This window comes from Camelina sativa, chromosome 1, assembly GCF_000633955.1.
Source record: "Camelina sativa cultivar DH55 chromosome 1, Cs, whole genome shotgun sequence".
Classification (NCBI taxonomy): Eukaryota; Viridiplantae; Streptophyta; class Magnoliopsida; order Brassicales; family Brassicaceae; genus Camelina; species Camelina sativa.
In genome coordinates this window covers 89,453-99,181 of record NC_025685.1, presented here as the reverse complement: position 1 = coordinate 99,181, position 9,729 = coordinate 89,453, and the positions used below count along the sequence as shown (strand labels likewise).

The 9,729-nt window shown below is 37.1% G+C and overlaps 1 protein-coding gene across 5 annotated transcripts in view; it reads right to left on the bottom strand.

Annotated features, from left to right (window-relative positions):
• LOC104783681 (inositol hexakisphosphate and diphosphoinositol-pentakisphosphate kinase 2) overlaps nucleotides 1–9,054 on the bottom strand; it is a 9,736-nt gene extending 682 nt beyond the window's left edge. The window contains exons 1-31 of one of the 5 annotated variants that reach the window (XM_010509024.2): nucleotides 8,908–9,054; nucleotides 8,545–8,733; nucleotides 8,331–8,390; nucleotides 8,065–8,111; nucleotides 7,810–7,893; nucleotides 7,107–7,170; nucleotides 6,817–6,970; nucleotides 6,552–6,622; nucleotides 6,324–6,428; nucleotides 6,116–6,208; nucleotides 5,853–5,927; nucleotides 5,642–5,727; nucleotides 5,012–5,218; nucleotides 4,821–4,920; nucleotides 4,663–4,733; nucleotides 4,185–4,266; nucleotides 3,748–3,906; nucleotides 3,559–3,601; nucleotides 3,375–3,457; nucleotides 3,216–3,278; nucleotides 3,058–3,132; nucleotides 2,747–2,875; nucleotides 2,297–2,532; nucleotides 2,133–2,177; nucleotides 1,970–2,036; nucleotides 1,719–1,790; nucleotides 1,376–1,617; nucleotides 1,215–1,272; nucleotides 962–1,129; nucleotides 807–881; nucleotides 284–719 (exon numbers count right to left, since the gene is read on the bottom strand). In XM_010509024.2, the coding sequence (XP_010507326.1) occupies nucleotides 453–719; nucleotides 807–881; nucleotides 962–1,129; nucleotides 1,215–1,272; nucleotides 1,376–1,617; nucleotides 1,719–1,790; nucleotides 1,970–2,036; nucleotides 2,133–2,177; nucleotides 2,297–2,532; nucleotides 2,747–2,875; nucleotides 3,058–3,132; nucleotides 3,216–3,278; nucleotides 3,375–3,457; nucleotides 3,559–3,601; nucleotides 3,748–3,906; nucleotides 4,185–4,266; nucleotides 4,663–4,733; nucleotides 4,821–4,920; nucleotides 5,012–5,218; nucleotides 5,642–5,727; nucleotides 5,853–5,927; nucleotides 6,116–6,208; nucleotides 6,324–6,428; nucleotides 6,552–6,622; nucleotides 6,817–6,970; nucleotides 7,107–7,170; nucleotides 7,810–7,893; nucleotides 8,065–8,111; nucleotides 8,331–8,390; nucleotides 8,545–8,634 (3,171 nt within the window). In that variant the 5' untranslated portion in view covers nucleotides 8,635–8,733; nucleotides 8,908–9,054 and the 3' untranslated portion in view covers nucleotides 284–452. Of the gene's footprint in view, nucleotides 1–283; nucleotides 720–806; nucleotides 882–961; nucleotides 1,130–1,214; nucleotides 1,273–1,375; nucleotides 1,618–1,718; nucleotides 1,791–1,969; nucleotides 2,037–2,132; nucleotides 2,178–2,296; nucleotides 2,533–2,746; nucleotides 2,876–3,057; nucleotides 3,133–3,215; nucleotides 3,279–3,374; nucleotides 3,458–3,558; nucleotides 3,602–3,747; nucleotides 3,907–4,184; nucleotides 4,267–4,662; nucleotides 4,734–4,820; nucleotides 4,921–5,011; nucleotides 5,219–5,641; nucleotides 5,728–5,852; nucleotides 5,928–6,115; nucleotides 6,209–6,323; nucleotides 6,429–6,551; nucleotides 6,623–6,816; nucleotides 6,971–7,106; nucleotides 7,171–7,294; nucleotides 7,379–7,549; nucleotides 7,630–7,809; nucleotides 7,894–8,064; nucleotides 8,112–8,330; nucleotides 8,391–8,544; nucleotides 8,734–8,907 lie in introns of those variants that run through there. The other 4 variants (XM_010510255.2, XM_010509516.1, XM_010510989.2 and 1 more) reach the window with 4 other exon arrangements.

Genomic DNA, 9,729 nt, shown 5'->3' with positions numbered 1-9,729 from the left:
TTTTTTTTTTTTTTTTTTTTTTTCATTCCGTAACTGGCGAAACAATTCCTATCCTATTTAGTTATACAGATCCAGTGTAATGACTAAGATGATACTAGAACAAAAAAGAAAAAAAAGTGCTCATTTATAGAACGTCACGGGTGACTCATTTATGTTCCATGTAATCATATTTTAATTCAAACCCAAACTGCATCAGTCCCTTTCAACACGTTGACTATATATATCATTTTCTTAGTATACCCAAATATATATATATATATATGTATATACATAACAATCATGCTGAATAAAAGAAACAGCTATAATAATAAAAAAAATTCTAGCAATTTTGGGAGAAAAGGAAATTCACATAACATGTAGAGAAAAATAAAAAAGATGACTAAAACTGCACAAACACAAGCGTGAGCAAATTTAAGTAGCCAAAATAAAAGACAGTAAAATTTGGTCTGCCCTCAGGTCTTTCCATTGGAGGATGAGTTCTTATAGTTGTGGAATAGGTTAACGAGACGCTCGAGCACGGCCGCGCTTTTGGAGAAGTAACCGGAGAAACCTACCGGAGTGGACGCCGGAGGGAAATCTTCCGCTGGCATGGCAAAAGGACGAACCATTTTCTCCATCGTCTCGAGTGTTAAACAAGAACCAACCTCTTGCAGCCTCTCTGGTCCCATTATCGGAAGTGTGTGTTCCCTTAGCAATGACTCTGCCTCGTCGTCATTATTCTGCATGTTGTCACAACAATTAGGAATTTCAAATTTGTTCCCTTAATTAGTTAAAAACAAAAACAATAACCCTTGAATTGCTCTTACCTCTAAGGGAGACAAATCAGCTCCACGGCTAAATGTAAGCTCAATGCGGAATCTCTTCGGGTCTTCAAGTGATACCTGCATCGGTTTTTATGGATTCAGAAACTGATAGAGGCCATGCATATATTGAAGCATATGATGTGAGAGTGAAAGGGAACCTCAGTGTTCTCAAATAGCCTTAGGACAATGTAGCTCATGTAATCAAGTTCTTTAGTTTTACAAAGACGTTCCAAGGCGTTTTGGCAGATGAGACTTTCTTCTCCTTGAAGCGATTCATCGAGGTTACAGTATCGAAGGACATTCATCAGCGAATGAATATGCGATTCCTGTTCCAATTCATACAACGCAAAAAACATATTAGTTTTCACTCAAAGACACTTAAACAAGCAATGTAGTAAGGAGGAAACTTACAGATGTGAAGTACAGTCGAGTCCTCACATGACGTTCAGGTGTCTTAACATTTGCATACCTAAAAGGAAATGAAAAGCAATTAGTAGATAACACCTGTGTAATATTCAGAAACCAAAAAACATTGTAGTTTGTAGGGAAAGGAAAGAGTCAAAGACTATTACTTTGGATCTAAACGGTATTTGGTTTCCTTATCATCATCTTCATCTTTATCACCTGTGCCAGGTCGTCTCAATTCATCGGTACTGATAGAAAGCTTTGGTTGACTGTTTCTATCTTCTTTTTGGGACGCAGATAATGACAATGAGACTTGTTCATGGCTTTCTTTCAACTCAGCAACACTCATTGCTTCTTCTCGAGTATTCCTTAAGTCTATCAAGATTTTCCCCATTAAGCGCCGAGCAATCTTTGGTAGGAAACAAGAAATATAGATATAATAAGTTGTGAGATCCTCTGGAAAAATATTCTGAGAGAGGAAAATAACTACACGTAGCTAGAAATTGCCACCTTTGAACCGATTTTAAGCTTTTGTTGTGGATTGATGCCATACTCGTTTGGGATGACACCATCTGCAAGCAACTGCAACCACATAACTTTTTATAAGCAAGCACAGTCAACAATACAAAGATAACCAACAATGGTCATAGTTTCAATCAGGCATGATCAGTAGTCACAATGCCTTAGAAGATAATGCGACCATATGCAAACTATTATATGAGTTTCAGGAAAAAGGGAAAGAGAAGTTTTAGTTTGTTTACCTGTGCGACTTTGAAGAGTTCATCTAATCCTTTTAGATCGAGATGGGAATTATGCAACAGGTCGTACCTGGTGGTGAGAATAACACATTACAGCATATTAAGAAACGAGTAACTAAAGCTAGGTGTAAATCTAGAGATACACCAACAACACCTAAAAACTTACTTGCATGAATCGTAAACATCTGGAATCTGTGTGATGTCAAATCGGCTGCAATTAAACTCAACTATCAGTGATACTCACAAAACTCTACCGGAAAGAAAGATGAAAATTCAAGAAGCATTACGAAATCAAAGCATAGCTAAATCCAAATCCGATGATAAACTTACTCTTTTCTTTCATTGTAGAGGTCCCTTGCTAGTTTTATCCACCGAGCAAACATCAGAAGGAACCCTTCACTACCACATGGTAATCCAGAAGCAATCCGATCACTGTCAATGTTTGTCTTGCCAAGGGCCTTTGCTTGATCATATGGTGGAATTATATCATATGGCTCAGTGAGGTTCTCGTCTTCATCCATTGCAAGTAGTCTTACTTGTTCAGTCACATTCTTAGTTAATTTCACCTAATTAGTTGTAAACACGTTAAGGATTTTATTCTCTCGACGCCAGTAAATCACTTTTACGAGGGAGAAAATGGAAGAGAAAAAGCAACTCTAAAATGAGATGAATGTGCTCAGTGCACAAAGGAAATATTACGTTGTTGTGCAAACAGACTCATGGCTGGTGATCTCTTTCACCTTAGCAATAAACTAATATATGATGGAAAAGTTTGAGTACCAATTCACGTAGGAGTTCATGAGCGTTGGGAGGCAGTCCAGCTCCGTCAGTCATCCAAGGGTAATCTTCAGAGGAGACCTGTTCATCTATCATCTTTGTGCCAGACGTCATAATCTCGTTCAATCTAGCCTGAGCAAGCAAGTAGAGAAATCAAATGTTAAACTATTCCAAAAATTATTTGCAAAGGGGTATTTGCGGAGACTCTATTAGTAACAGATTGGATCTTGTTGGCCAAAAGCAAATGGTTCAATGTAGTTTCCAAAACGTGACTGACACACATTAAAGATGGCTCATCATATATAGGGACAAACCTTAGTCGCTTCCATTTCAATGCTGGCATTATCAAGACCATCCAACATGGAAGAGTCCTTGCTAACCAAAGAAACCTAGAGAAATAAGATAAGAAATTAGTGATGATCATATGACATTGCAAAGCACCACGAGATCTCAGTGAGAGAAAAGGCCAAACCAGGATTGGCGTCAGCTGGCCTTCTAAGTCAAGCAGGCCTTTAGCAAAAGCTGCTGCAGACATCTGTTAACAATGCAAATAAGTATTGAAGCTTGAAGTATATGTTCAAAAGCTGAATATCATAATCTCATCTTGACTACGAAAAGCGTAAAGCTGTACCTGAACACGTCCCTCGTCAGAGCTGTAAATTTTAAGGTCATGACGGTATGTACTATGGAGACGAAGTAAACCAGTCCCTTCACCTACAAGCAAATGCCATTTAATCGTTACAGACCTAGAAAACATATTGACCATCATAAGTCACCAAACTGATTCAGATGGAAAGTAGATCAAGTTTCCTCACCTGGATACATATTGTTTCGAAAGTATCTACCAAGTTCTTCTGCCTGCAAACGAAGCATAGATAAAAAAATTTAGGCAAGAATACACTAACGGCCTGCAGTTTTGTAGATAAGATGCCTTCATTTAGCAACAGAAATCTTGAATACTGCAATGTATGTTATATTATTTCTGATACTGAATGGAAATATACCTGCTTTCTACCAGCGTGTGTTAAAACACCACCGTATTTCAGAACCATAAGGGCCTCTACTGGTCTTTCTTCTTCGCCTTCACCATTGCTTTTTGATATTTTAACCCACTTCAGCGGCTTCAGTTGAACCTTCCTGTATATACCCGAGAAATGTCCACCCTGCATATCAAAGTTCTATAATATGAGGGAAGGCTAACAGAGGAAAAGCCAAATACCAAACAGAACCTGTAGAAAATTCCCAGATCTATTTAACATCAAATCACCGTATAGCCAAAAACAAGAACTTATGACAGTAACAGCAGCTGGCCGTGAAGCTAAATCCAGGACGGTTATTAAGTAATTCTTTCCAAGGACTATATCCTCTACAATTACAGAAACTTGATTCAAAGAATGCATCACATAGAAACGGGAAAGTAACAAATGTTGAGACACACAACCTCTTCGAGAACTGCTTTGACTTGCCGAAGCTTCTCAGCATGTTCAAGGTCTTCTGCATCACTATCACTTTCACGACCTGGTCTAAAGATAAAAAAAGGAAGACCATAAGGTTCTTACCAGATTTCAACGGTAAATACAATTAACAACAGTAGTAAATGAAGCATGCTACTTTGGTTTTAAGAAAACTATGATCGGACAGCAAAAAAGCCCCTTGGAAGGCTTTGGTGAGCAGAAATATAGCACTACAACGGGCATAGCTCGCTTAAAAACACTTCACAGAAACATCAGGAATGCTCTAGAATAATTTAAGTTATTTCAATTAAATAATGTTACATTTATTCCATCCAATAAATCCTTGGATCCATTGGCTTTGTGCATTAGTAAAGAATTGCGCAGCTGAATATCATTTGGCAAGGAAAACGCTGGATTGGACATGTTTTTGGTAACAAGAAATGAATAAATAAGCTCAGGTTTTACCTTGTACGGGGAACTAGCATTCTTGTAGCATCTAACAGATCTTGCAACTGGACGGCACTTTTAAGTTTGGTCTGCAAAAGGGGAAAAAATGACAGAGTATAAGCAAATTAATCAAGGCGAGATGAAGTTGATGATTTAGGAAGTCCTGCGCCTCTCACCTCAGCTCTTGGCTTTCCACCATTGTACTTCAACATGAGGTTTAATAGTTTTTCCTCTGTAACTTTTAGCTTCACTTTCTGTTTGGGAGTTCTATCACCACTTTCATGCAAAACAAAGTTTAACACTTCTCAGATCATGGCTAAACAGAGAGAATGGTAAAAGGAACAGGTGATTATATGCTAGAACATACTGTCGAATAACAGCAATGACGCAACGTAGCTCTTCTGACTGCCCAAAAGTGCCGATGATGCCACTTCCCTGACGAGTTAGTCCTTCATTAGGTTGTACAGGTTCATTGACCTTCCATGGCAAAGTGGGAGGAAGAGTCGATGAAAGATGAGGAGCCTTTGCATCCAAACACATTTTCCTTAGCACACAAGCAGCATCGTCGTAATACCTTACAGTACAAGAGGTTTGTGAATACTTCAAACTAACAAGCACTTTTTGAGAGTTTAACAGAGAGACAACAGCATGCCAGTCGTTGAACACAGAAAACAAGAACGAGGTTCATAACTATCTGGCATCATTTATACCAGCACAGAGTTGAATGTTTGCCATACATGAGTAGCCATAATACATATCCTCTTGCAATTAGTGGATAAAAATGCATTTGTGTTGATGAAGTAAGGCTACTTCAAGATCTCTAGGGCTGTGTTCACGTACAGGATTTTCAAACTAAAGCTGTGGCGGCTACAAGTCTACAATGTAAATGTTAAGCTTATTCTAAAAACTTAGCTGTAAAATTGCCATTGCCCTACCAACATATAAAAAGATCTACGGTTTTTAAGAGAGAAAATACAAATGTAGAATGCTAGCTTACTTGTATGAGTTCTTCACAAAACTCCATCCATTTACATCACAAACATATGAACAGCCTTCAGATCGTAGAAGGTCAAATCCACAGACCTGGAAATGTGAGAAAAAAAATTGAAGAAATTACTACGCCGTTGCACGAAATCAAAAAGTACCATTATAAGGGATTACAGCCCTGTAAGACATAACGAGAGCCACAGAATTGGATTCCAACTTACCGCTTGCCTAAATGCAATGCAAACTTCTCTAGCCATTTGCTTTTCAGCAGGTGTAAGCAGTACTGGATATCTCACCTGTTCAATAGATTAAAAATAAATTACTGATCAAAATCTAAACATCAAAGTTTTAAACCTAACATTGGCAATTCATGCTTTTCATCAAAATCAGCAGACTTTGAAACTCTATTCAAATTGTAGCCCTTTAAAATGAGGTATGTTAGGTTCCATATATGTAACTGTTGGGAAATTATTGGAAGACGTACTTCCTTGCCATCTGTATTCCTCATAACAACACCATCTACAACAGGCGACTTTCTTGCTTCAGCATGTGCGTATTCAGGACCCACTGTGTAGACCTGTGTTTACCAGGAAGATTATTAGTTGACAACTCATCAACGGTTTAAGTTGCCCAAAAGATGGGACTGAGAATGAGCTTATCAAAAAAACATGTCGATGGCAAAGGATCACAACCTTGACATCAGTTCCTCCAGTGGCCATAAACTCCTCGTATATATAAGAGCCTTCTCTCCTTACCCTTCTGACGTCAGGATGAAATTCACTTGATCGGTTCCCAATCTATAGTAAAATGTTTGTTATGAAGCAGGATGGAGTTAATCCGAAAATACAATAAATTATTATGACAATATTAGGAAACCAGTTCAATCCAGAGCAGAGAAGTTCTGAGAAAAGATGCAGTACCTTGCGAAACAATTCTTTCATGCCACCACCTGCTGAGCTAGGGTAATAAATCATTATACTATGGTCATCTCCTATACACGTATAAAGGATGTCAATTGTTAGCCGATAATAAAATAGATCTGCAAATCATAAGATAAATAGAACAAGGAGGATATCCAGTGTCATATAATAACCAATGGCATTATATGAGAAAACAGCCAGAGGCACGCTCATGGAGGGGTAGCTAATAAGTTGTGAGTGAAAAGAGAGCCAGAGGCAAGCTCACCATTGACAGGCTTTTCCACAAATGGCTTCCAGAAGCGTTCACCATGGACCTCAACAAAATCTTCTTCCTCGACAAAATAATCAAGGTCTTGATTTGGTACCGTTCTATTGACACAGGCATACCTAGGAACTGGGAGGCCATACATCTCAAGATGCTGTAGAGGTGAACATAAATAGTTAATTTTCTTAGTAAATAGGAAAAGCATGCAACTCTTCTTTGTCGTCAACGCTGAACCACTTTGAAGAAATATCCAAAACAGAACCAACTATCTTGCAGTTAAGAAAGCTTACATCATACACCTTCCGGCGATCATGGAGAAGATACTGCGGATCAAGTTCATTCACTAAAAATGGCCTGAATAACAGAAGTTGGAAACATCAAACCTCAGAAGTCAAACTCAATTAATTTTCACCAAAAAAACGAAGGTAAGATAGGCTATTTATTGAGGCAACAGCAAGAAATAAAAGGTAGAACACACTTTCTTAAAGCAGCATATGCCTGAGCCTTCTTAAGAGGATATCCAGAGGAATGAAAAGCAATCAAGCAGTCACAAATGGGCCAACTGAAACAGCAAAGTTTCTTGTAAAGTTATAATTTCAGTATATACTTTTGTACTTGATATATATATCCAACAAGACTTTATCCTAATAAAAACTAATAAAAGAATCATGCATAACCGATTATACAAGAAAGTGAAAGGCCAAAAACTGAGCTCTATATGGGTACAGCATACCTTTCTATAGGATCTTCAAGTATAACTTTATCCCCAAAATGTAAGATCTGCGAATAAAGTTGCAACAAAAGTGTCCATGAGATGAGATCATAAAAGAGGAAATGGAATATACCAAAGAATCTACAAAGACAAAGCGTCGATAAAAACTTTCTTAGGCAGACTAATGCCAACAACTTGGAAAGGCAAAAANTCACCAAAAAAACGAAGGTAAGATAGGCTATTTATTGAGGCAACAGCAAGAAATAAAAGGTAGAACACACTTTCTTAAAGCAGCATATGCCTGAGCCTTCTTAAGAGGATATCCAGAGGAATGAAAAGCAATCAAGCAGTCACAAATGGGCCAACTGAAACAGCAAAGTTTCTTGTAAAGTTATAATTCCAGTATATACTTTTGTACTTGATATATATATCCAACAAGACTTTATCCTAATAAAAACTAATAAAAGAATCATGCATAACCGATTATACAAGAAAGTGAAAGGCCAAAAACTGAGCTCTATATGGGTACAGCATACCTTTCTATAGGATCTTCAAGTATAACTTTATCCCCAAAATGTAAGATCTGCGAATAAAGTTGCAACAAAAGTGTCCATGAGATGAGATCATAAAAGAGGAAATGGAATATACCAAAGAATCTACAAAGACAAAGCGTCGATAAAAACTTTCTTAGGCAGACTAATGCCAACAACTTGGAAAGGCAAAAAAAAAAAAAAAAGTTACTCAGAAGCAAACATCTTCCAATAACATTACCCCAAGAATCACAAAAGTAANAAGAAGGTACCTCGAATTCACCAAAGGACTCAAGTCTGTCGAGAATTTCGCCCATGGGAGCTGAGAATACCTATAAACAACGAACCAACCATATATGAGCGAGAGAGACCACATAGATAGTGACCAAGGGAGCTCTCAAACAACATATATATAGAATCCGAATCTGTTACTTGAGTAGAAAAGGCGAAAATACGAACAGCCAAAAAAAAAAAGGAAAACAGAACCTCGGAGCCGCATTTCACCTTCTTTTCCATGACGCAGACTCCAATCTTGATCTTCTTCTCACCAACACTTACTCCTCCTTCATCTTCCATCTCTCTCTCTCTCTCTCTCTCTCTCTCTCTCTCTATCTCTTACCTTTACCTTTTTTCTCCTGTTCCTATTCCTCGCTTTTACACAGCGACGTTTTCTCTCTTAAAAATCGCAGATTTCACAAAACAAACAGAAAAAAATTTAATTCACTGACAGATACTAAAATCTCGTCAGTATCCAACGATGATACGTATATGAATAAAAACGAACAAATCCGCCGTAAAATAGAAAACACAGTCGAAGATCTCGCAGAGGAGAGAAGAAGAGAGGCTTACCAGTAGAACAATGGTGATCATTCACAGCTCACAAGGCAGAGCAAAAAAGTGATAATGCTTGTTCACAAAGACAAAAAAAAATTATAAAAAAAAATATCAAAAAGATTTAGCAGAGAAAGTATATATTTAGTATTTACTCATTTAAAAAAAAATATCTGAAGGAGCGGTGAAGCACGAGGAGAGAGAAAAAGACATTCATCCGTCACAGGCCGTTGCGTTAATAATCTTATTTTATTTTATTTTTGTCGTGCGCGTTAATAATCTTATTATATTTAATTAAAATCAAATAAAATACGAAAACCTAATACTACTACTACTAGTCAGCATCCGTGGACCAAAACTGGACCTACAGCTTGACGTTACATCACTGTTTTTGTGGTTAAGCATATAGTATATTATTAATAGTAATGAACTAACTGATAATGATGATGATGATGATGATGATGATGATGATGATACAATTTGTTTTGAATGTGATTTACAAACTACTACTAAAACATATCACATGGGTCCATTGTGTCGTCCATCCATGTTACATTCAAAAAGGTTTATGTCATTATTAGGTTTTCGTATTTTATTTTATTTTGTTCATAGACCAATTAAAAAAAAAAATTATGTAACCAAAAAAAATAAAAAGTGTGGAAGGATAAGATCTTAGCAGGATTCGAGAATATGCAGTAAGTAAGAGAGAAATTGTAACTTAGCTTTTTGGTTGTTTTCCTAACTTTTTCTTATTCCCAAAAAGAAAAGAGTTTACAAAGGTGTCATTATCAGGTTTTTCTGACTTTATATCAGAATCTACTAATAATGAATTCGTTAGCT